Below are 27,228 nucleotides of genomic sequence, written 5' to 3' on the forward strand. Positions count from 1 at the left end.
CTTGGAGGAGTGGAAGAGGACTCCAGTGGCAACCTGTGAAGCTCTGGTGAACTCCATGCCCAAGAGGGTTAAGGCAGTGTTGGAAAATAATGGTGGCCACACAAAATAGACACTTTGGGCCCATTTTGGACATTTTCACTTAGGGGTGTACTTACTTTTGTTGCCAGCGGTTTAGACATTAATGGCTGTGTGTTGAGTTATTTTGAGGGGACAGAAATTTTACACTGTTATACAAGCTGTGCACTCACTACTTTACATTGTAGCAAAGTGTCATTTCTTCAGTGTTGTCACATGAAAAGATAAAATATTTACAAAAATGTGAGGGGTGTACTCACTTTTGTGAGATACTGTATATAGAAAGGGCTGTTCAATATTTTCTCTAGAGGTATGCTATAATGGCAGGGCTATAATGGCAGTGAGGGGGAAGAGACACTGGAAAAATAAAAAACATAAGAAATAGTGCCCCCCCCCCCCCCCCCCCAAATAAACAAAACATAGGTGCTATTATTGAGGTTGTGGGGGCACACCTGATGAGGGCTTCCCTTTCACCTCCTGGAGCTGGTCATAGGGTGTAATATGACAAGGAAAGGCAAGTGGGTCGGTCCTGGCATGGCGAGTGGTCAGATAACCGTCCGAATGGAGATGGCCAGCTTGGCACGGATCACACCCAAGACCACAATCAGTTCAGCAATGAAGTAAGCAGGGAAACAAAGCAGACTGGATATTGAATCACTGTAAAAACCAGTGCATTTATTCAGTAAAGAGGGTATTCACAAGACAAAAAAAAATTAAACAAGCTCAAGATCCGCTGTTGGTTGAACTAGATGGACTTTTGTCTTTTTCAACAAGACTAACTATGTAACGCGCCGGCAGCTTGATGACATCAGTAGCTTAGGCTTAGCCCAATAGATTTGTCGTAGAGGATGCCGTCAGAGGCCAGGGGTCCTTGCCCTTGACAACATCCTCTGTGATAAAACACAGCTCTATGGAGGTAGTCATCTTGGTAGAAGCAGGGCTTGGCTTCCTCATGTTAGAGTCTCCAGAAAGAAGAACAGTGAGCAGCACAGTAGTGACATCACCAAATCGCACTCCAAAACTAGAAGTCAGGGGCAACAGTGCCTTAAGATCAGGGCTCGACGAAATCCGGGCGCCAGGTCGCAATTGCGACTAAACTTAGCAACCTGGCGCCTGGGGAAGGAAGCATAGGCCTGTAGAAGGCCGCGGCCTCAATTACCGGCCTGTAGAAGGCCACGGCCTCAATTACCGGCCTGGGCGGCCCGACGTGAACACGCGGCGGGGGCGCACAGAGACCCCATCCTGTGTCTCCGTGCGCCCCCACCTCCCCCTCAATCGCATCGGGCCGCACCAGACGGTAATTGAGGCTGCGGCTTTGCGGCCTTCTGCAGGCCTAGGCTTCCTTCTGTGATCTGACGCCATCTTGTGGTGGCCATTGGCATGACAAGATTAATGGAGCTTCCCCTGTTTTTTCACTGCCATCTCCTTCCCTCTAATTAAAACCCCCAAACATTATATATACCGTATTTATCGGGGTATACCGCGCGCTGGCGTATAACACGCACCCCAACCTTAGAAAGGTAGTTTAAAGGAAAAAAAAGAAAACTTACATTTTTGCCCTGCGTCCATCGGCAGCCTTGTCCGGCATCCGTCTGCGGCCTTGCACAGGGTCCGTCCAGCCTTGTGGGTGTCCGTCTGCGGCTTTGAAGGTGTCCGTCTGCGGCCTCCATCCAGGTGTCAGTCTCCGTGCAGCGTGTCCATCTGCGAGTCCATCCGCACGTTGCCCGGGGTTGTTTGTTTTTGGATTTGGCGAGAGGAGCCGGATTTCCTGTGTGTTCGGCTTCTCTCGCGTGGCTGTGGGCGGAGCCGAGCATGCAGTACGCTCGGCTCTAGGCTGCGGCGGACGGAGCCGAGTGCTCGGCTCTAGACAGCGGGGATCAGCGTATATCGCACACCCACGATTTTCCCCTGATTTTAAGGGGAAAAAAGTGTGTGGTATACGCCGATAAATACGGTATATATTTTTTATTCTAACACCCTAGAGAATAAAATGGCGGTCGTTGCAATACTTTCTGTCACACCGTATTTGCGCAGTGGTCTTACAAGCGCACTTTTTGGGTAAAAAAAAAAAAATACACTTTTTAAAATAAAAAAATAAGACAACAGTAAAGTTAGCCCAATTTTTTTTTTATATTGTGAAAGATAATGTTATGCCAAGTAAATTGATACCCAACATGTCACGCTTCAAAATTGCGTCCGCTCGTGGAATGGCGACAAACTTTTACCCTTTAAAATCTCCATAGGCGACATTTAAAAAAAATTCTACAGGTTGCATGTTTTGAGTTACAGAGGAGGTGTAGGGCTAGCATTATTGCTCTCGCTCTACCAATCGCGGCGATACCTTGCATGTGTGGTTTGAACACCGCTTTCATATTCCGGCGCTACTCAGGTATGCGTTCGCTTCTGCGCGCAAACTCGGCGGGACGGGGCGCGTATCTGGCTCCTAACTTTTTTAGCTGGCTCCTAGATTCCAACCAAATTTGTCAAACCCTGCCTTAGATCTCACACTTTAGATAAAGAGCTATATGGCTGTAGGCACACGCACGTACCAGGAAGTGCACTTCTATTTTTCAGGGTAATTCTTTGGCACATTTCTAGGTGCTCCCTATAACATAGCAAACCTTCGCTTTTTGAGCTCAGTTCCATTTTATCGGTCATTTGTTGGGATGACCAAATACATTTGACCACACAGTGTAGGTGTCACTTGTATGTTTAGCCGATTGGCTGGAGTACTAAGGAGTAAGTCTGCTCAAGCGTAGGGAACACAGCAAAGGTAAATGACATGACTCCAAACGCACGCCATGACACCAAACAACAGTTTATTATACAACATCAAACATATTTTAGACACAGCTCTCTTGTCAGTATAGCCCAGCTACAACACAAGGACCTATTTTTATGGACAAGTTCTCCACACTACGCCCAGGTGATGACGTCTGGTCAGGCGGGATTGTTGCTGGGCGCTGCTGGAGTTGCACTGAAGTAATCTTCTGAATAGCTGACCTGTGCCCTCTTGTCTTTGTGGGAACCCTTCGCACTGTTCTGGACGGCTGCAGAGAGGAGACATCCCGGGTTAGAATGCGACACAAATTTGAAAAGGCCTCATGGAGGAAGCACAATCGAGAGGGTTCCATGTGAGACAGTGAACCTCCCCTATCACCTGTCCTCCTCCTGCCTGAACATTACATCTATGCCTTTATGTTTAATCACTTTAGTGATTTTTTTTTTACATATTAAATATCAAATAAAAAAGGGTTAAAAGAACAATTAATGATTTATCAGAGAATTTAATTCAACACCTTGGTGTGGTATAAAAACAAAAATCCCACACAGAGGCCGCTTAGCCCGTTCAATCGGGTCGCCACATCCACAATACACTGCTCAAAAATTTTTTAAGAAACATACCAGATCTCAATGGGAAAAAATCTCATGCTGGATATCTATACTGATATGGACTGGGTAATGTGTCATGCCGCATACACACCATCACTTTATGTGATGAAAAAAACGACACTTTCTGTGAAGTAAAAAATTACGTTTTTGAAACTTCAATTTTCAAAGACGAAGTTGCCTACACACCATCGTTTTTCTCACAATGTTCTTGCAAAGTGAGGTTACGTTCCACCACGTTTTACCATTGAAGCTTGCTTCATAAGTAGCTTCTGGGCATGCGTGGATGAAAAAACGTCTTAGAAAACTACGTTTTTTGCTACACACGGTCAATTTCTGTGAAGTAAAAAGTGCACTTTTGAAAAACGACACATAAAATTGAAGCATGCTTCAATTTTTTTTGGTCGTTTTTTACAAGACATAAAACAACGTTTTCCCCCACACACAGTCAATTAAAGTGACGTTTTTAAAAACGTCATTTTTTTTCATCACATAAAGTGATGGTGTGTACCCGGCATTAGGAATGAAAGCATGGCACATCGCTTGATGGAAATGAAAATTATCCACCTACAGAGGGCTGAATTCAAAGACACCCAGAAAATCCAAGTGAAAAAATTATGCAGCAAGCTCGTCCATTTTGCTGAAATGTCATTGCAACAACTCAAAATGGTCCTCAGTAGTTTGTATGGCCCCCAAGTGCTTGTATGCATGCCTGACAACATCAGAGCATGCTCCTAATGAGACGACGGATGGTGTCCTGGGGTATTTCCTCCCAGATCTGGACCAGAGCATCACTGAGCTCCTGAACAGACTGAGGTGCAACCTGGCGGCACCGGATGGACCGAAACATAATGTCCCAGAGGTGTTCTATTGGATTTAGGTCAGGTGAGCGTGGAGGCCATTCAATTGAAAAACAGTTCTTTCATCCTCCAGGAACTGGCTGCATGCTCTCGCCACATGAGGCCAGGCATTGTCATGCACCAGGAGGAACCCAGGACCCACTGCACCAGTGTAGGGTCTGACACTGAGTCCAGGGATTTCATCCCGATACCTAATGGCAGTCAGGGTGCCATTGTGTAGCCTGTAGAGGTCTGTGCGTCCCTCCATGGATATGCCTCCCCAGACCATCAACCACCCAGGCACCAGCCGTGCCATTTTGTCGATGTAAATGATCGTGCGGCAGTCCTTAAGCAGGCGGCCTCCTCCTGGCGGCTCCGGACTGTGAGGTAGGGAGGAGGAGGGGAGAGGAAGCCGGCGGCCATCCATTATTCAAAAGCCGCGCCTCCTCCTCAGGCTGTTCCGTGATAGGCGCAACAGTCATTTTCCCAGCAGAGCCTCTGTTCAGTGTTCGCCTATCACAGATGTCCTCTCGTCCGAGGATGAGAAGGCATCCGTGATAGGCTGAACACTAAACAGAGGCTCTGCTGGGAAAATTAGTGTTCTGCCTTTCACGGAACAGTCAGAGGAGGAGGCGCGCTTTTTTAATAATGGATGGCCAACGGCTGCTGACACAGGTAGGTGTAATTGCGGTAATGCCGCCCAAGTAATGGGAACGGCGTTACCGTGAGGGGAAGAGTAATCAGGTAGATTACTCGTTACCCTCAAAAGGGGCTGCGTTAGGTAACGGCGTTTATTTTAACGCCGTTACTTACAACACTGGTGACGTGTCACTCGTAGCCACGCCCCCTAACAGTTAGAATCACTCCCAAGAAATGCCATAAAACTACCCCCATTTTGTAGACGCTATAACTTTTGCGCAAACCAAATAAACGCTTATTGCGTGTTTTTTTTTAACCAAAAATATGTAGAAGAATACGTATCGGTCTAAACTGAGGATTTAAAAAAAAATAATAAAAAAAAAAAAAAATTGGATATTTATTATAGCAAAAAGTATAAAATATTGTGTTTTTTTCAAACTTGTCGCTCCTCTTTTGTTTATAACGCAAGAAATAAAAACCGCAGAGGTGATCAAATACCACCAAAACAAAACTCTATTTGTGGGAGAAAAATTATGAAAATTTCATTTGGGTACAGCGTTGCATGACCGCGCAATTGTCATTCAATAGGGTGACAGCGCTGCAAGCTAAAAAAAACAGCTTGGGGAGGAAGGGGGTGAAAGTGCCCAGTATTGAGGTGGTTAAAGTGGTTGTAAACCCTCGTGGTTTTTTACCTTAATGCATCTTATGCTTTAAGGGAAAAAAACGTCTTCTAGTGACCGGGCCCCCAGTTTTACTCACTTGAACCCTACAAATTCCCACGGCAGAGACGCGCTCTGCTTATGCCCGGGGTTCTCGGCTCTTGATTGGATAGATTGATAGCATCGCAGCCATTGGCTCCTGCTGCTGTCAATCAAATCCAATGACGCGGGGGCTGGGCCGAGTCCTACAATACAGTCTAAGGAGGCCGAATGCTGGACTCAGGAGCACACCCGCAAGGTAACCCCCCGGAGAGCGCTTCTCCTAGGGGGTTATACGATGTAGGGAGGAGCCGCGAGAGCTGACGAGGGACCCCAGAATTAGAGGATTGGTGCCATTTGGGGTTGGGGTTATTTAAAAAAAATAAAAACCGTAGCTTTACAATCCGTTTATGCGCAGATTCTAAATCGCATTGTGAAATGCTCACAGTGAAATCAGAATGAGCAATTTCAGTACAGGAGAGGAGCCGGTACAACTGCGCAAGACTGAAAGAAAGGTTGAAGTCCGGCTTTAAGAAAAAACAACTGTAAATAAACTGATCTTTATCTTTCCTGGCATTTGCTGATTATTAGTAAAGCGTGTTACGAGAATGATGAAGAAATCAGCCACTTTTTTTTATGGCTTATGCTGCGTACACACGATCGGATTTTCTGTCCGAAAAACCTTGGATGTTTTTTCCGACGGAATTCCGCTCAAGCTTGGCTTGCATACACACGGTCACACAAAAGGTCTCTGAACTTTCGTCCGTCAAGAATGTGGTGACGTACAACACTACGACGAGCCGAGAAAATTAAGTTCAATGCTTCCGAGTATGCGTTGAATTGTTTCCGAGCATGCATCGGAATTTTCAATCGTATTTTCCAACGGATAATTTGAGAACCAGTTGTCAATCTTTTGTTGGCGGAAATTCCGACAGCAGAATTCCGATGGAGGATACACACAGTCGGAATTTCCGTTCAAAAGCTCACATCAGACTTTTGCTGTCGGAATTTCCGATCGTGTGTACGGGGCATAATAAATGCTTTTACATTTTTTCCTTTATGTTTGTTTACAGCTCGGGTTGAATTATCTTGATAGGTGTTTGTCTTTTTTTTTACCTCCCATAACCACACAACTATATTACACCGGGCACTCGGCACACACAGAGTCTCAATACTCACCCAACTGGCCCCAGACGGATTTCTCAATGGCGGCATCCAACATCGGCTGCTTCCGAGCGATGCTGACACTGATCGTGACATCTTCGATCGTGGTGTTATCAAGCTGGTGAAGGAGACAAAAGCAGGAATAATTCAGTGAAACTCAGAAGAACAAGAAAGAATGAGGAAGACTCAGTGAGAGGTAATACATTGGAGTCTCTCCCCAAGTTCTATCAATGCCAGCTTTGCTTCCTGCTGAGCACTGCTGCCCAGAGTCTCTTTCACTACACTGAAAACCGGGCTGATCGACCTCCTGTGCAGCTCACAAAAGGTCAGTTAAGCTCCTGGACCCCATTACTTAAAGCAGTGGTCTCCAAACTGCGGCCCGAGGGCCGGATGCGGCCCTTTGCTTGCCTTTATCTGGCCCTTGGGGCACTATCCCTCCCACTGATACGAGACACTATTCTGCCATCTGACACCAACAATGAAGCACCACTTCTCCCGCTGACACAACTAATAGAGCACTATTCCTCCCTATGATACCAGCAATGCGGCACTATTCCTCCCCCTAATACCAGATGTTTACTAACAATGATGCCAGGAAAATTTTCATTCCCGCTGGCCAAAGTCCGGCCCTCGAAGAGTCTGAAGGACAATAAACCGGCCCTTTGTTAAGAACGTTTGGAGACCCCTGACTTAAAGGAACCACCTATGTCTCAACTGGGCCCCAGGATTTCATAGGCCAGGCTACAGGCTTTCAGCAACCATTTCCATCATTAAGATGTGATGACAATTCACTATACTGTTGCCCCGTGATATTATTTATAAAAGACAAAAACAGAACATTCCATAGCTCGACTCACTAACCAGTCTGCTGACCAACCAAATAAACATGCCCAACAGTCTGCGTTAAAAACAGGGGTTCAGTTAGCACGCATTTGCAAACGCATGCGTAAGCTGCAAGGCCTCTTCACGTCACCCTGTGTATGCTTGCCACTGCTGAATTTATGAGCGTCTCCACAGTGGGAACACATGCATTCAATGGATAGATGAGGGGCAGGTGGGCCTGGAGGCAGCCCGATCCCCCTTAAAGAAACAGGAGCACACTGGACACCCAGCACAGTGGCAGCAAAGGTGCCCAGTGTGTCCCCAGACCATATTTACACCAGTAACAAACAAATGGCCCCTGCCCCCACCTATAACTGGCCTTCTCAGCAAGAAGCACATGGAAGGGCAAACACATAAATATAGTGATATTAACACAACACATTAAAGCATCCGTTACTGTCTGTTAAAAAAAAATTTGATCCTGTTCCCTTAAAGCATTGTATACAGCATAGTGCTTGTGCTGTGTAATTTGTCTCTTTCATCATCTGAAAAACCTGGCTGATTCTGCCCTCCTCCATGTAAACTGAACACGGTTTATCATGGCTGCTGAGCCCTGACACCGTGGTCAGTTTACAAGCCTTCGTCTTCTGCAGGTCTCATCTGTCCCCCCCCCCCTCCTTGCCTGTCTGCTTGTACCAGCGCCCGCCCCTCCCTTCCTGCTGGTATCATAACTTAAGTTTGTTGCTACAATCCCCTCTGTTATATTAAATGCTGTGCCCCAGTGTGCTTTGTAAAAAACATGCTGCTAAATGCCTTATTTTATAGCGCCCCTTGGCGCTCACGTGAGCATTCGCCTCTTTCCTCCTCCTGGCTGACATCAGTGGGGGTTTCTCGGCCCTGCCCGCATTGCTGTCAGGTCAAGAGAGGAGAAAGGTGGCCGGTCACATGAGTGCCGAGGGACACTATAACATAAGGTATTTAGTGGCATATTTTTTTTACACATACTGTACACTGGGGCACAGCATTTACTATAACAGAGGGGATTGTAGCAGCAACACTAAGTGGCTAAACAACCACTTTAAGCTCAGTTGTAAGATATAGGTGCTATTTTATCTCATGAGAAAAACAAAGAAAGTTCAAATCACAAAACATAAATATCGCTTAACGTGGTTCTAAAAGTACAAGATTTTTTATGGTGCGGTGCTATCCTTTTTTCCGGTACGTTTGGCAGCCCATTAAAATTAATGTCAATTCTGGAGCACATGGGATGGCACCAATTACTCCTTTCTGACCAAGTTTTGTGTCACAATCTAATTTCAGGTGAAACATGGTGCCATTGTTTAGTAACCCCACCCTCAAACCACATCTCTGCTTACTTAGATCAGGGGGTGCATGTTCCCACTGCATTCTGTATAGTTATTCATTTGGCATGGCTGCACAGCTTCATCATCTATTCACAGGACATGGGAATATAAGAACTACAAATCTCATCTGCCACTTTGCTTCTCAATGGAACACAAGTGTGGGGACTCTTAAGATTAAGCCCTGGTGGGTTGGGCGAAACATGTCGAGGGCATGGCCCGAGGAGCGGAATTGACTGAGGCTTTCACATGTATACATCTATACTAGGATAGGCTATGGCGAGCGGTGCGCTTTCAAGCTAAAATGTTCAATGCCCACTGCAAAAATAAAAACCGCAGAGGTGATCAAATACCACCAAAAGAAAGCTCTATTTGTGGGGAAAAAAGGACACCAATTTTGTTTGGGAGCCACGTCGCACGACCGCGCAATTGTCAGTTAAAGCGACGCAGTGCCGAATCGCAAAATGGTCCGGGGCTGAAGTGGTTAAAGGGGTTGTAAAGGTACAATTTGTTTTCCCTAAATAGTTTCCTTTACCTTAGTGCAGTCCTCCTTCACTTACCTCATCCTTCCATTTTGCTTTTAAATGTCCTTATTTCTTCTGAGAAATCCTCACTTCCTGTTCTTCTGTCTGTAACTCCACACAGTAATGTGAGGCTTTCTCCCTGGTGTGGAGTCTCGTGCTCGCTCCCTTCCTTGGACTACAGAAGAGTCAGGACGCTCTCTACGTTGCAGATAGGAAAAGGAGCTGTGTGTTAGTAGGCGTTCTGACTCTCCTGCTGTTCAATGGAGGGGACGAGCACAACACTCCACACCAGGGAGAAAGCCTCGCATTACGGTGTGGAGTTACAGACAGAAGAACAGGAAGTGAGGATTTCTCAGAAGAAATAAGGACATTTAAAAGCAAAATGGAAGGATGAGGTAAGTGAAGGAGGACTGCACTAAGGTAAAAAAAAAGCCATTTAAGTAAAAAAAAAAAATCGTACCTTTACAACCCCTTTAACATTAAACAATACCCATTCTGAAGCTGAAGATCCTCTAAATCACATATATTGGACTAACGGGGCATCAAATGACAAACAATCAAAACCCTGTCCAGCTCTTACCTCTTGTATGGCCTGATCTGCAGATTCCATCTTGTCAAATGTAACAAAGGCACACCTGTGTACAAGATACAACCGTTACATTTATTTGTATAAGTTATAGCTACACCCCTCCCAAATATTTCCCTTGTGTTTTCTTACTTTCGTTGATCGTCCATGGCAAGGTCGATAATTTTCCCAAATTTGGAGAAGGCGTCTGTGAGCATCTGCTTCTTCATGCCGACACCATGAACATATACGGTGTTCCCTTTTCTGGGACCCCGGCGGTCCGAGAAAGTATCTGACCCTACAAAATATTGAAGGATATATAGATATGAGTAATGTGGGCAGAAGTCATCTGTGCAGGAACTACAAGTTTCAGCATGCTGCAACTGATATGTCTGCAACCAGTGGCGGCTGGTGCTCAAAACTTTTGGGGGGGAGCAAACAAACGAAAAAAAAAACATCAATTGCAGCCTTACTGTGCCCATCAATTGCTGCCACTGTGCCATAAAATTGTCACCACTGTGCCATGCCAAACGCAGCCACTGTGCCATGCCATCAAACGCAGCCACTGTGCCCATCAATTGTCGCCACTGTGCCATGCCATCAATTGTCGACACTGTGCCATGCCAAACGCAGCCACTGTGTCATCAATTGTCGCCACTGTGCCATCAATTGTCGCCACTGTGCCATGCCAAACGCAGCCACTGTGCAATGCCATTGTCGCCACTGTGCCCATCAATTGCCGCCAGTTTGCCCCTAAAATGCCGCCAGATTGCCCCCCCCCCCCCCCCCCCGGCACTTACCTTTCTCGGTCAGCCATCCTCAGATCCTCCTCCACGTTCCCTCGAAGTAGTCCCGCCCTCAATGTCGCTTCAGCCAATCAGGTTACTGGTAACCAGATCCGGTGAACCCGATTGGCTGAAATGCGTGTCAGTGTTAACCAGTGCACGCACACCCCGGTTAACGCAGCGTCCCCTGGTTAACTATTCGGAAGCCGTTGGCTCTGATAGACACTTCCACAGCCAACCAGCTGCCGTTATTCAGCTCACCAGGGGGCCGGCCATTTGAATAGTGGGAAGCAGCGACAATACATAGATTCATGCAATGTATGAATCTATGTATTGTTTTTCAGTGGCGGTGCAGGAGCGAGAGGGGCGGTGCTCCTGCGCCCTCTTTGGACGCACCGCCACTGTGCCACAGATGGGATCTTAAAGGCCCCCTTCACACCTGTATGTCCGCTTTTCCATCCATCCGTTTTACGGATGAAAAGGGGGCATACATTAATCCCTACAGACGGTCCGTGTTAATCCGATCCCCCCACAGAGGAGAGCGGAGTTCTGACAGGGCGGTCCCTGTACAGTGTGCAGGGACTGCCCTGTCATCTGCTGGCTCAGCAGGGATCAACAGAGCGATCCCCGCTGAGCAAGCGGATACACATGTACGGATCCTCACGGGATCCGTACATGTGAAAGGGGCCTAAGACGTTCAAACCCTGGCCTATAGCTTTGCCTTCATATTTCTAAACCTGTACCAAGAGGATTGTAGGATGCTATTCCTGACTTTTCCTAAAAACACTACCTGGCATGCCGATCCAATTTTTTATTTTTTTTAGTTTCTGGAGGCAAAGACAAAGGTCAAACATTTTTAATTTTCTAATCTGCATGAATTTTTAAACCTAGCAGCTAGCATTTTTCAGGAAAAGTCAGCTATTTAAATACCTGTATTTCTATAAAAAAAAACACCCTTCAGGCTACTTATACAGTAAAACCTTGGATTTCGAGCATAATTAGTTCCAGAAACAGGCTTGTAATCCAAAGCACTTGTATATCAAAGCGAATTTTCCCATAAGAAATAATGGAAATTTAAATGAGTTTATAGTCCATGTAAAAAAAATTATAGCAACGTGATAGGTTGTGTAACCAAAAAATGTCCATTCACAAATGGAAGCCTCTACAAGGGGAGTAGAAGCAAAATCCAGCAGGAGCCACAGAGTATAAAAGAGAAGAGAGGCGCCTCTAAGTGTAGCAATATGGTTACATTTAATGAAGGTACAACATTTAGCAATTCACATGGTTGATTAAAAGTTGCACATCTAAGTATGCAGGGACCCGGGGTAAAGCTGTCCACATAGACCATCTTACTCACCGCTATCAGTCTTCAATCGTGACTGGGAAGACTACCCTGCAGTAGAGTGATCTGAAAGCGAGGCTTGAACCGCTCATGGGACGACATCAATGGAGGTGAGGAGGATGGTGTATGTGGACAGCTTTACCCCGGATCCCTGCATACTTAGATGTGCCTCTTTTAATCAACCATGTGATTTTCTAAATGTTGTACCAACTCAGTTGTGACATGACGCTACTCTTATATCAAGACATCGCTTGTATATCAAGTCAAAATTTATAAAAAAAATATATAACTTTTCTTGCAAAACAATCTCAAACCAAGTTACTCTCAAACCAAGGTTTTACTGTGTAATAATAAAAATAAAATAAAAATCATAACACAGATATTAAAATACTACTGATATAACTACATAAAATCTATTTTTATCTTAAAGCATAACTTCATGTTTAATGTGCCTTTAAATAGTTAGTTTGGGCAAAGCTGGCCTAAAACAAACAATTTACTGCACTAACAGGTGCCCTTGCTGGGCACACTATATTAACTGTATGTAGCCTCAGCCACATACAGTATACGGCAATGTGTTCTGACTTCCCGTTCCACTCCCGACACATAGTAGAGTCAGGCTGATTGCTGCTCAGCCATTCACAGCAAGCTTTGTATTCTATGAATGAATACAAAATCTCGTTTGAAGCTGAGAGGCAGGCAGATTAAGTCACCAACCCATGCCTCAGCCAATCAGAAGGAAGCTTGTATTCATTCATAGAACACAAAGCTATCCTGTGAATGGCTAAGCAGCGCTCAGCCAGACTCTATTTTGTTCCGGGCGTGGGAAAGAAAGTCCCTGTACCATTCCGAACACAGCAAAGTATACTGTATGAAGCCTAGGCTAACTAAAGTTTATATGCAGCACTCCCAGCAACGCACCTATTAGTGCAGTAAATAGTTCATTTGGGCCAGTTTGGCCCAAGCAACCTTTTTAAAAGGATATCAAATGTGGAGCTAGGGTTTAACTTCCCACAATGCACTGCACAGCCAACCAGTCAAGTTGTATTGCATTGCATTGTTTGGTCAAGCTTTGCGATCTTCTTTCCAGGAAACATCTAGATTTTGCAGTACCCTGTCCCCTGAGCCTCAAAACTGGTTGTTACCTCTAGTAGGCGTTTACAGAAGGCAGTGCTGCCTCCGACTAAAAAGAGTCTGTACGGCTCACTTTTCTCCTTGCTGAAGAGAAAGCTGTACCTAAAGACACCCAGTGCAAGGATCTCCCTGCTTCTGCGTTATTCACGCTGTGGTTTTGTGCTTCTTCCACCTCTCCTGTCATTTCTTGACCATTACCCCATCAGTCATCAAAGGGGATGCTCTGACTTCACCAAGTAAAGTCCTGCCAATACCAAGATGGCCACCTCCACACAGTGCAGAACAAGGCATGGTCACTCAGTAATGAAGAAAAGATCATCTGCGGGGAGACCACAGGCAACACTGGTGAGTAGTCCTTTATCCTCCACCTGCCTCTATTTGCTTATACAGGTTGAGGTTCTCTTTAAGCCCTTCTCACCTGCCCCAGCATTCCTTTTTACAAATTCTGAACCCTCGAGGGGTGGGAAGGATTGGCAAGCATGTGGAAAACATGGGAGCCAGTCCCACTGGCTAATGATAGTTAGTCTAGACCAGGGGTCTCCGAAATTTTCAAAATAAGGGCCAGTTTATTGTCCTTTAGACTTTAGAAGGGCCAGATTGTGGCCAGCAGGGGTAAAAAAATTCCCGGGCCCAGCATTGGTGAGAGTAAATATGTCCTCAGAGTTTGCAGTCAGTAGGATAAGGAGTAGTGCCCCTATTAGCAGGAGTAATTGTATCCCATCATTGGTAACAGTGAAGGAAATTGTGCCCCCTTGTTGGCGTCAGTGGGAAGAATAGTGCCTCATATCAGTGGGAGGAATAAAAACCCAAGAGCCGGATAAAGGCATGCAAAGGGCCACATCTGGCCCTCGGGCCACAGTTTGGAGACCCCTGGTCTAGACCGAGAGCTGCTGGAAGCATGAAGTGAGGGCATTCTCAGCAGAGAAACATTGACCATGCAGCGACACATTTGCACAGTGAGTGGCTGTTAAGCCCACACTTCTGAAGTTGCACATTAGAGTTGCAACAGGTTAAAACAGAATTTATGAGAAGGCGAACACAAGGAGGATGAAAAACAAAGTGAACCGAATATATTTGAGAAAAAATAAATGAAGTTGAAGACATACAGGAAAACTACAGATAAAAAAGTGTGATACCAGTAAGCCTAACTTTTAGGCAATTACAAGCAGCCAGCGTCTTTACATATTTTACTCACTTCTATGGAATTCTCTTTCGCGATCCCGCTCTTTCTCGCGATCTTTATCACTGCGGTCTCTTTCCCGATCCCTGTCTCTTTCGCGCTCCCGATCTCTGCCGCGGTCTCGTTCTCTGTCAAATGACTCTCTCTCTCCACGTCGAGTGTCTTTGTCACTCTCTCGATCCTCCAGCTCTCTTTCAGGGTCTCGCAATCGCTCACTGGAGCTTACAAAGCTAAGAGAGGCAAATTGATAGCAGGAAGCAGAGCCTGCATATGTAACTGGCAAATAATGCTGCCCCAGTGTACACACAACCATACACCGAAATTAATGTATTAAAGAACTTCTCAGCATAGGTATATGGCAGATGCCTTTTCAAACGCCCACGTGACTTCTTCAGGGGCTACGTGGGCGTTCTCCACTCACGTAGGACATGAGTGGAGGCATACCAGAAGTGATGTTTTACGACAGGAACGAGTTCGGTACTCGTGGATGTTATGCCATTTTCACAACCTCATTGAGAGGATATAGGAGAGGATCGCCTAGGAGCACCATACACCCTATACCATCCTGACAGGAAGCAGAACATTGGAGGAATCTATATAGAGGACCCCCCTCAGAGGCGACCTTAATGCATTACAGCACCTGGGAGGGATTTAATTTTATGCTGCTACCAAGAATATCTGAGGTGAGAGGCTAGAGAACACAGAGGTGACAGGGGAAGGAGTGGATTAAGTCACCTTGAATATTGAACATTCACAATCAATAGTGAAGGGATACATGAAGCACAATTATATAAATAACTTCTTCACTTACCTCATCTTTCCATTTTGCTTTTAAAATGTCCTTGTTTCTTCTGAGAAATCCTCACTTCCTGTTCTTCAGTCTGTAACTACACACAGTAATGTGAGGCTTTCTCCCTGGTGTGGAGTGTCGTGGTTGACCCCTCCCCTAGAATACAGGAGAGTCAGGACGCTCTCTATGTTGCAGATAAAGGAGCTGTGTGTTAGTGGGCGTCCTGACTCTCCTGTATTTCAGGGGAGGGGTTGAGCACGACACTCCACACCAGGGAGAAAACCTTGCATTACTGTGTGGAGTTACAGACAGAAGAACAGGAAGTGAGGATTTCTCAGAAGAAATAAGGACATTTAAAAGCAAAAATCAAAGGATGAGGTAAGGTGAAGGAGGACTGCACTAAGGTAAAGGAAGCTATTTAGGAAACATTTTTTTTATATCTTTACAACCCCTTTAAATGTCCTTATTTCTTCTGAGAAATCCTCACTTCCTGTTCTTCTGTCTATAACTCCACACAGTAATGCGAGGCTTTCTCCCTGGTGTGGAGTGTCGTGCTCGCCCCCTCCCTTGGACTACAGGAAAGTCAGGACGCTCTCTACGTTGCAGATAGAGAAAGGAGCTGTGAGAAAGCCTTGCATTACTGTGAGGAGTTACAGACAGAAGAACAGGGAAGTGAGGATTTCTCAGAAGAAATAAAGACTTTTAAAAGCAATATGGAATGATGAGGTAAGTGAAGGAGGACTGCACTAAGGTAAAGGAAGCTATTTAGGAAACAAAAAAAAAAATTGTACCTTTACAACCCCTTTAAGACATAAGCACAATATGGCACAGACATCATCATAATTGAACTGAACTCGTTCCTATCCGTATGCCTCCACTCACGCCCTACGCATTATGTCACACCCACGGAGCCTCTAAAGAAGTCACGTGGGCGTGACGTAACACGTAGGGTGTGAGCAGATCTATGTATGTCCGTCCTTGAGACATAATCACAATATGGCACAGACATCATCATAATTGTTTATTCATTTTTTCTCTGCATCGTTAGTTTTACAGATATATTGTTTTTTGTTCATGGTCAACCATTGATATGTACAGTATGTTTGTTTCTACCTTTGAGATATATAGGAATCACTTATAGGATTTCGATACAGTATTATTTGAACTTCATTGACAGCACAACACTACCCACTGTTCATCATTTATTTAGAAGCCATGGATACGCTATATAGTGGCAGCAGCTTTCTTACATTGTCTGCACCATTTCCACACAGTGGTAGCACAAGTTATGCCCCGTACACGCGATCGTTTTTCCCATTGGAAAAGGTCCAATGAGAGCTTTTGGTCGGGAATCCCAACCGTGTGTATGCACCATCAGACTTTTTCCAACGGAAAAACTGCTGGAAAAAGATAGAGAGCAGGTTCTCCCTTTTCCCGTCAGGAAAAAATCTGATCTGAATTTCCTACCGTGTGTACAAATTCCAACGTGCAAAATTCCGACGCATGCTCAGAAGCATAGAACTTCATTTTCTCGGCTTGTCGTAGTCTTTTACATCACTGCGTTCTTGGCACAGTCAAAAGTTCACCGAACTTGTGTGACCGTGTGTATGCAAGGCAAGCTTGAGCGGAACGGATGTTTTTTCCGACGGGGAAAAAAGCTTGTGTGTGTACGGGGCGTTACACTTAAAGTGGAGTTCCACCCTGAAATTTTTTTTTTTACCAAAAATCTTTAAAAAAATAAATAATATTGGAAACAAATTTTTATTATACTTCCGCAAAGAAACCACTATTTCTGGTAAGTCCGTAATCCGCCTCTTCATCGTCCGCGGTGGGTCTACTTCCTCCGTCCTAGTCACGGTGTCTTCTGGTGAATGGGGCGCGCTGCCTTCTGGGAACTGTGTGTATCCCAGAGAGCAGCCAGCCCATTCACAAAGAGCCGCGCGGCTCGCGCATGAGCAGTAGGAAACAGGCAATGAAGCCGCACGGCTTCACTGCCTGTTTCCCTTGCTGAGGATGGTGGCGCTGGGAGCTGCTAGGATCGTAGGACAGGTAAGTGTCCTTATTAAAAGTCAGCAGCTACAGTGTTTGTAGCTGCTGACTTTAAAAAAAAAAAAAAAAGAAAAAAATCAAGGGTGGAATCCCCCTTTAACAGGATACAGATATTGGTAGCAATAGAAGACAAATCAAAACCAGCCTCACCTCTCATAAAGTGACTTTCTCTGGGTACGTCGTGAGGCCTGGACAGGGAAAAATAAGTTATATAAACGAATAACTTATTGTTAAAAAAAAAAAAAGATAACTGAGATAGCAAATGGTTTCCTGCAGCAACCACACCCCAGCTTCCACCTTTTAGATAAGTATGCACAAGAAAGACAGGTATCTGATTGGTGCATTACCTCGGTCTGGTCCTCCTCAGAAGAGACACTTCTTTGGAAGGGCTGGAAAGTTGGAGCTGGGCCTTTGTCAGGGTCCTAGAAACAAGAAGGAGAGAATAAAATGTATATCTTCTGGACAACCCAAATCCAAACAGAGGCACAGCACTGGGATCCAATATCATTTAATGAGGATACAGACAGCAATGGTAAGATAACAGAGGGAAGGCGCACATATAATAGCGCCAAGGAATCTACCTGCCCCTCCCCAGAGGTAGCAAATGTGTAGTGCCCATTAGCTTTGGAAAACATAACGTTAAAGGGAGGGGGCAGCTTTTTTGTAAATGCATGTTAAAGTACCCCCCTCCTCCCAGCCCAACATTGGAAGTTATCGCAATGCACACTGTATTCAGCATCTACTGGAGGTTGCACCAAGAGAAAACACACAGGTAGTGTATCTGTTAGATATTAATGTGCTGCTAGTTTTGACCTTAAGTTTGCCCTCCAGAGTCCGGGAACGCTTGAATCCACTGTTTTTGGTACCAGATTTGATAGCACTAATGGCTCCAGTCTTCACCAGCATCTTAGCCTGTTCTGTAGCTGTGGCCGTATCCACTGCTGGCTGGTCAGACATCGCTAAGGAAGAGAGGAAGGAAATTAAGAAATGCAAAGATTCAGGCCTCATGCACACAGGATGTTTTTTTTTCCTCCCCTGGACACCTTAGCTTCAGGTAAGGAAAAAGTTGTGTTTTGAAAATGTGTTTAGAGCCCTTTCGCCTCTAGCGTCGGTGGTAAAACGCTGCTATTTTTAGCGGCGCTTTACCGTCATATTCGGCCATTATCGGGGCACTTTTAACCCCCCCGCTAGCGCCCGAAGGGTTAAAACCCGCTCGCTGCAGCAGCATTTTGGCGGCGGCGCTGCCCATTAATCTCTATGGGCAGGAGCGCATTAGGAGCTGTGAGTTCACCGCTCCTCTGCTGGCAGGACTTTTGTTGATGCCCTGCCAGCGCACCGCTCCACTGGAGTGTGAGGAACAGCCGTTTTAGGGTGCTTTGCAGGCGCTATTTTTAACGCTATAGCACCTGCAAAAAACGCCCTCAGCGTGAAAGGGGTCTTAGGTACACCAAGTGTTTATTTGTTCATTCATTCCATTGGCCAGAATAATCATTAATTATGGCCATTGGAATCAATGAACGATCAAGCGCTTATGCGTGTCTAACATATTTTTGCCACAATGCTCCTCTTCTGAACGCACAAGTGATGTTTTTTTCTGCCTCTAATTACTTGTAAAACATCTATTAGGTACACCTTGCTATTGCCGGGTTGGACCTCTTTTACCTTCAGAACTGCCTTAATTCATCATGGCATAGAGTCAGCAAGGTGTTGGAAAGTTCCTCAGAGGTAGCATCACACCGTTGCTGCAGATTTGTCGGCTGCACATCCACGATTCAAATCTTGGCTGTAACGAGTGGTTATTTGAGTTACTGTTTCCTTTCTATCATCTCAAACCAGTCTGCCCATTCTCCTCTGACATCAACAAGGTATTTTCTGCCGCTCACTGGATATTTTCTCTTTTCCGAACAATTTTCTGTAAACCCTAGAGATGATTGTGTGGAAAAATCCCAGGAGATCAGCAGTTTTTGAAATACTTAGACCAGCCTGTCTGGCACCAACAACCATGCCACATTCAAAGTCACTAATATCCCCTTTCTTCCCTATTATGATTCTTGGTTTGAACTTCAGCAAGTCATCTTCACCACATCTAGATGCCTAAATGCATTGAGTTGCTGCCACATGATTGGCTGACTAGCAATTTGTGTTCCTAAGCAAATGTACAGGTGTACCTAATAAAGTGGCCAGTAAGTGTATGTGTGCAAGGACACCGGCTAATATAGAGGGGAGTTTACAGGCAGAAAAAAAAGGCATTAAATGCCTCTGTCAGCCGCATGTTTATTGCCCTGTGTGCATGAGGCCTAAGGCTCCATTCACACCTAGGCGTTTTTACGCCTGTAGCGCGACGCGCACAAACGCCAGAGGGACGAAAAGTAATGAAAGGCAATGGGGATGGTTCACATCTGAACGCCTAAACGCCTGTAGCCTGTAGCTCAAAAAAGTTCCGGACCCTTTTTTGTCGCTCCTAGCGCGCGATATGCGCGTATTTGAGCGTTTTTTTTTTTTACATTGAAGTCAATGTAAAACGCCTGATACGCGCGTATTGCGCGTAAACACGCGCTTGTACAAGCGTTTTGACGCCTGTGTTGCTGAAATCCAATACAGGAAATGGAAAAAAAAAAGTACATAATATCATACAGGAAGTCCACAAATCACCATTTTTATTTGTAAAAATACATTGGAGTCCAGCAGCATAGCAGCATGGAGGCTGAATTGGATGAAATCCTTTCTGGCGTGGATGCTGAAAAATTCATCAGCATGGTAAAGCAGCACCCTGTCCTTTATGACATTATGACTTTATTCACCCAGGAAGAGGAATAAAACATTCCTAGGAGAGCAACAAGTGATGTCAGGGATGATCATTTTTCTTATTGGCTAATATGGAAAAAGACAAAGTACAAAAACGTCGAACGCCACTGTGCGCAAACGCGCATATACGCACGACAAAAACGTCGGTAAAAATCGCCTGTAAAAACGCCTGTACGCCCTACGCTTAGGTGTGAATGGAGCCTTAGGATAAAAAAACAAAGCATGGAGACAATATGAAACAACTCACATCTTTTGATCCCGGCCTGGGCTGTCTGATTAGTGGATGTCTGTTTCTTCAAGGCAAGCAGTGCTTTTTTCTGCAATATAAATGACACATGAGTACAAATGGACAGATTCTAACCAATGCGCGGAATTAGACTTGCCATTAATGATTCCAAAAACGCAAATGTAATTCCACCTTCAATCACACTATTATGCCGCGTACACACGATCGGAATTTCCGACAAGAAAAGTTTGATGGGAGCTTTTGGACGGAAATTCCGACCGTGTGTAGGCCCCATCTGACTTTTTTTTGTCTGAATTTCTGACAGCAAAAATTTGAGAGCTGGTTCTCAAATTTTCCGATGGGAAAAGTTCTGATCGTCTGTATGCAATTCCGATGCGCAAAAAAAAAACCATGCATGCTTGGAATCAATTTGACGCATTCTCGGAATCATTGAACTTCATTTTTCTCAGCTTGTCATAGTGTTGTACATCACCGCGGCGGCAAGGCCCTTGGGAACATTCGGGCCCCTACAGGTGCAATGCCTGTACTCCCCTGATGGAGGCCCTGCCTGCTAGTAGCTTGTTTAACCACTTGCCTACAGGGCACTTTCACCCCCTTTCCTGCCCAAGCCATTTTTCAGAGCTGATGCGCTTTGAATGACAATTGCGCAGTCATGCAACGATGTACCCAAATGAAATGTTTATAATTTTTTCCCCACAAATAGAGCTTTCTTTTGTGGTATTTGATCACTTCTGCGTTTTTAATTTATTGCGCTATAAACAAAAGAAGAGGGACAAGTTTGAAAAAAAAAAAAAAAAACACAATATTTTTTACTTTTTGCTATAATAAATATCCATTTTTTCCCCCTCAGTTTAGGTCCATACGTATTCTTCTACATATGTTTGGCAAAAGAAAATTGCAATAAGCGTATATTGATTGGTGTGCACAAAAGTTATAGCGGCTACAAAATAGGAGATAGATTTATAGCATTTTTATTATTTATTTTTTTACTAGTAATGGAGGCAATCTGCGATTTTTATCGTGACTGCGATATTGCGGCGGACACATCAGACACCTTTGACACATTTTTGGGACCATTCACATTTATACAGCGATCCTATGGGCCAGATTCAGATACATCGGCGTATCTTTAGTGCGGCGTAGCGCATCTGATATGCGCTACGCCGACGTAACATAGAGAGGGAAGATCAGTACTCACAAAGCATTTGCCGACAACGTTGCGCCGGCGTAATGTAAATAGGCTGGCGTAAACCTGCCTAATTCAAAGTAGGTGGAAGGTGGGCGTGATGTATTTAAATGAATAGTGACCCCATGTAAATGAAGCGCCGAACGAACGGCGCATGCGTGCGCATGCTTAGTATCACGTTAAATTTCCTCCCTAACATACGCCGGCTCAATGCCTGTGACGTGGACGTAACCTACACCCAGCCCCATTCACGTACGACTTACGTAAACAACGTAAAAATCGACGTCCATGTCCATACCTGAACATGACTTACCCCTGCTTTATGAGGGGTAAACTTACGCCGGACGTAAGCCTTATGTAAACGGCGTAGCTTAATACGACGGGCGCAAGTACATTCGTGAATCGGCATATCTAGGTCATTTGCATATTCGACGGGTAAATCGACGGAAGCGCCCCTTGCGGCCAGCGTAAATATGCACCCAAGATACGATGGCGTACTAAGACTTACGTCGGTCGGAAGAAGCCATATTTCAGGCGTATCTAGTATTGTGAATAGGGCGCATAGATACGCCAGCGTAAGTGTTTTCTGAATTTGGCCCTATAAAAATATATTGATTGCTGTATAAATATGACTGGCAGAGAAGGGGTTAACACTATGGGGCGATCAAGGGGTTATTGTGTTTCCTAGGGAGTGATTTTACTGTGGGGGGAGGGGACTGACTGGGAGAGGTGACCGATCGGTGTCCCTATGTACAAGGGACACACCATCGGTCTCCTCTCCCTGACAAGACGTGGATCTGTGTGTTTACACACACAGATCCACGGTCCTGCTCAGTTACTGGGCAATCGCGGGTGCTCGGTGGACATCGCGGCCGCCGGGTACGCGCATCGGATTCTCAGTGACGCAGCGCGCCCCCTAGTGGCTCGGGAAGGCGCAACATTATATGGCATCCGCCTAAGAATGAGAGGGTCTTCGTCCCGCCGTGGTAGACAAGTGGTTATCAACACTCTCATTAGGATCTGTGTTGGAGCTGAATGGTACTTTAAAGCGGAACTGTGTATCATCTGAAGCTGTTCACTTCACTGGGTATATGTGAGGGTTTACATCCACTTTAATGCATAGAATGCATTAAGATAAAAACAATTATGCCTTTACAATCCAGGGCTGTGGAGTCGGTAGATAAATGTTCCGACTCCGACTCCTCAGTTTTATGTACTTCCGACTCCGACTCCCCGACTCCTCTGTATTAATATGCGAATGTATTTTATACATTCCTTGAGTGAAAGAAACGCAACCTACCACAGGACTACTGGCTGGGAAGCCAACAGTCTACTGTATTGCACAGTTTAAGCAAAAGACAAACACAATGAAAACAATCAAGTGACTGGATAGTAGCAGCAGGCATAAACATCAGGAACAGGATCTTTACCAGTTCAAAAATACAAACCACATTATTTGGTTGTTTTAGAACAAAAACAAAGCTTATCTATAATGAACCAAAAACAAAATCTGTAAAACCTAGAAATGGTTTATATTAATCTTGAAATGTAGTTCTAGGCTTAGCAAATGCTAATCAATTCAATGTAGAGTTCTAAGGAAGAGAATTGCCTCTGCCAGATCCTCTTTCATAGAGGCTCTTAAGTCAGACTTTATTATTTTTAGGGCTGAAAATAATCTTTCGACACTGACTTGGGTGGGTGGCATTGCAGTAACTATTCTGGCCACATCACTAACGATCTCTGGATAAACAAGGATGGCTTCTTCAACAGTAAGTTTTGATGAGCGATCATACTTTTAAACTTCTTTTAGTGCTTTATAAAACTCCTGTTGGAATTTTTTTATTTGGACACTTACTGGTTCTCTAACATGCGTTCCCTGTAAAAGCAGAACACAACACTATGGAAAGTATAAGTATTGCAGCTCCTAATTGTGCGTTGCGTGCCATATAGTGAAGCACATGAAAAGCATGCTTCTTCACGGTCACTTAACGTGTTCGTTTTGCGGTTACGTGAGGCACTGCATGCATTGGTCTTTATTCTTACAGTAGAGAAGTCATTAATTATAACTTTTTGTGAATTGGGACATTTAAACTTGCTTTTTTTTTTTTTTTAATTCCAATCTAAATTTAGTAGGAGTCGGAGTCGGAGTCGGTGCATTGTTTGCCGACTCCGACTCCAGGTACCCAAAATTTCCCCCGACTCCTCGACTCCGACTCCGACTCCACAGCCCTGTTACAATCACTTCATAATTGCGTTCATCAAGCAAGAAATTTGTTACAGTCCGTAAGTATTTGGATATTAACACTAAAAACATCCCAGTTTTTAGTGGATCGATCTTTTATCACTAACTGAACCCTTTGGAAAATATTACATTATGCTGTCACAATATCCCTCAGACTTTTTTTTCACATCGGATTTAACGAACCTTCTTTTTCAGCTTGGCATACTTCCGCTGCAGAGACTCCTCCTCCTCCGTCAAGCTGGGTGGCAGTAAAACCATGATACTGAGAGCTGAGGGATACCTGGGAGAAAGGAAGAAGGTGGGCAAAGACCTCGTTAGTCATCTAATGGTGTTATTAATAAAGCTGTCAGCTCTTTCTTCTGATGGTGGTTGTGGTCGGCTATGCTGCTATTTTGTTGGTCCCTCTGAGCATTGTGGGAGTTGACTGTTCTTGGGTGGACAAAGTGGCAAAATAATGATTTCTCGTTCCATCTTTCCTCTGTGACCACCTAACTAGACCTCTAGCAAGTTATATTTTAGTACATGTTATAGACTGGAGAAGCTTGTTTAATATAATCTGAATGTTCAATTTATGCTTTGATTCTTTACTACTCCAGATGTGAGGGTCAATATGTTTTGTGACCTCCGAATAAAGCAGAGTTGTTGCTGATCGCTATGCCATTAGAATTTTTTTTTTTTTAAGGTTTAGTACTTGTAGGGTTAATGAAGACCACCACTGGTGAGGTACATTATATCTTCCCGTCCGTTGGCTCCTGGGATATAAACCCAGGTTCACACTGGGCTGCGGGAATGAAGCCGTGAGAAGTAGGGATGTCCCGATAACGATACTAGTATCGGTACCGAGCATTTCCCCGAGTACTTGTATTCGGGGGGAAATGCTCCGATACCTCACCCGATACCTGGGCAGGCAGGGGAGTTGCAAGTCTTCTCCCCCTGTGTCTTTCCCCCTGCTCGTCTTTCCCCCGTGCTCCGTGCCCATCTTTCCCCCGTGCCCATCTTTCCCCAATGCTCGTCTTCTCTCCCCCCGCTCCGTGCCCGTCTTCTCTCCCCCCGCTCCGTGCCCGTCTTCTCTCCCCCCTCAATCTGTCAGGATTGAGAGCGGAGGTAGGAGCCGCTAAACCCAGCTCCTACCTTTTCAGAATGAACAGAGTCAGTGATCACTGACTCTGTCCATTCATATAACTGAGCATCGTAACCTGTGTTTACGATGCTTCAGTTTATGAATGGAGAGGAGCTTCTCTCCATTCATTTCAGCTGAGGCTGCAGAGAAAGGGACTGGGGAATCTGTGTCCTTAGTCCCTTTCTCTGTCTTAAAGGGGAGATGTCAGAGGTCTGTTAAGACCCCTGATATCTCTCCTAAGACCCCCAACAGGGCTGATTAAAAAATAAATAAAAAAATTGCAATAAATATTTAAAAAAAAAAAAAAAACACACACACTGACAATCCACCCCCCCCCCCCCTAAAAAAACAAAAAAAATCACTGTAATAAAATATTTTTTTAAAAAATACTGCCACTGTCACATGACATTAAAAAAAAAAGTATCGGTATCGGCGAGTACTTGGAAAAAAAGTATCAGTACTTGTACTCGGTCTCGGTCTTGGTATCGGGATAACCCTAGTGAGAAGTCAGCTGAACTCACACGATTTCACTCCCGCTTGTCAGTCCCGATTTCAGAGACATCTGTGCAGGTTTCTGCACAGATGTCAATGTAAATCGTGGCCCAAAATCTCAAAAAGTAGTACAGAAACTACTTTTTGAAATCGGTGCAGCATCACACCAATTAGGACGGGGCGGGATCTTCCTCAGACAACGCCACTGCCAAGGCAACCTGCAATACGCCGAGTACGCTGTGATTTGTTGTCACTGCGCAGGCGTGAGATCGGAAGGTGCATGCTGGGTAGCCAGTTGCACAATATCCAGGAAGAGACTAGAGTGAGCTTCAGATGCCCACACGCAAGATGGGAGCTTACATTATACAGGGGGTGCAGTGAGTGCATTAGATTAACAATTTATCTCCCCAATAAGGATGAGCTCCGGCGTGTTCGCATAGAACACGTGCAGAGCCCGCCAGGAAGTCGGCACCCGCGCTGCGCTAATCACAGCCAGGCAGACATTATCCGATGCTCTGCTGCAGAGATCGGGAAATGTCTGCCTGGCTGTGATTAGCGCAGCGCGGGTGCCGACTTCCTGGCGGGCTCTGCACGTGTTCTATGCGAACACGCCGAAGCTCATCCTTACTCACCAATGGGAAAAAGACAGCAAAAAAATATAAAAAATTGACAAAGGTTATAACGCTCCATTCTAAAATGTATTAGGTATATGGAATCATATAATCTAATACGTAAACATATATATTTAACCTCTTCCCACCTGCCCCAGTGTCCCTTTAAAAAGTTCTTAATGCCCCTAGGATGGGAAGAATTGATGATCATGTGACCACTGGGAATGGCTGTGACAGTGACCACCAGATCAGGAGACAATCCTGCCAGCTACCGATCGTTAGTTTGGACAGCGAGGTGTCTTTGATAGCTCAGTCTCTGTGATGGGAGCATGTAGGGAGCCCAGCAACACACATGTGCGGCACATGGCTGTTAAATGCCACCACACAGATGTGTTACATGGGCAACAACAGGGTAAATAGGAATTCCAGGTATGTTCTTTTTTTTTTGCATTGTTATATTGGTCCAGCCTGCAACAATGTAAGAAAAACATGTTCTATGTATAGTATATGTGGTCCTGAAACAGTGATATTCTGCTATGGTTACCCCTGGCAACAACAGCAATGCATGACCCACCACCTGTCTGCATACCACCTCATGTCACCATGCACACAGAGTCAATGAACCCATCTATAAGTGACCCCTCTGTCCCCTTACTGATAATCCATGCACAGGACAACTTATAGCTCTGTTTACCTGTTTGGAATGCCGGTCGCGCTCCTTATACGTCACGCAAAAAACGAGGTCTCTATTTACCAACCAACAGAAAGGAGCCACATCACGCCCGCCAATCACGGAGGTCATTCGAGCGTATCCTTCCGCCCCACGTGTCGGACTAGTCCCGCCTCTAGCTATACTTCCGCCACACATCGAGCGCTCCGTCCAATTAGAAGCCGCGGTTGCGGTGACATCATTTAGAGCGCCCACAGAAGCGCCTTCTGATCCCTGTGGTGGGATTTATGATGATGTAGTAGTAGTAAAGTACAGAGATCACAAATAAAGGGCTGCCATTAAAAACGTGTGAAGTGTATTACATATCCTCTGCTAGGAGGGATAGGCGTTTGGGTTGTGGTGGGCTTCATATTAATTACACAGGTTCTGTGGCTGATATCTCCAAAACCTACACGGTGCTAATTTAAGTCACTTATCTGCATTATATTAGCCACAGAA

The 27,228-nt window shown here is 45.1% G+C and overlaps 1 protein-coding gene across 2 annotated transcripts; it reads right to left on the reverse strand.

Moving 5' to 3' along the window:
* Positions 1-2,876: 2,876 nt before the first annotated feature.
* On the reverse strand, positions 2,877-26,861 carry NELFE (negative elongation factor complex member E). 2 transcript variants are annotated; one of them, XM_040323078.1, is made up of 11 exons: positions 26,755-26,861; positions 24,021-24,117; positions 20,410-20,479; positions 18,171-18,316; positions 17,705-17,779; positions 17,508-17,545; positions 14,534-14,748; positions 10,231-10,375; positions 10,093-10,147; positions 6,821-6,923; positions 2,877-3,125 (listed from the first exon to the last, which is right to left on the reverse strand). In XM_040323078.1, exons 2-11 carry the CDS (start codon positions 24,093-24,095, stop codon positions 3,016-3,018), a joined length of 1,032 nt encoding a protein of 343 aa, XP_040179012.1. In that variant the 5' UTR covers positions 24,096-24,117; positions 26,755-26,861; the 3' UTR covers positions 2,877-3,015. The 2 variants fall into 2 exon arrangements, with proteins under 2 accessions (XP_040179012.1, XP_040179011.1); XM_040323077.1 differs by lacking the exon at positions 26,755-26,861 and adding an exon at positions 26,716-26,739.
* Between the last annotated feature and the right edge of the window lie 367 nt (positions 26,862-27,228).

Source organism: Rana temporaria, chromosome 9, assembly GCF_905171775.1.
Source record: "Rana temporaria chromosome 9, aRanTem1.1, whole genome shotgun sequence".
NCBI lineage: Eukaryota > Metazoa > Chordata > Amphibia > Anura > Ranidae > Rana > Rana temporaria.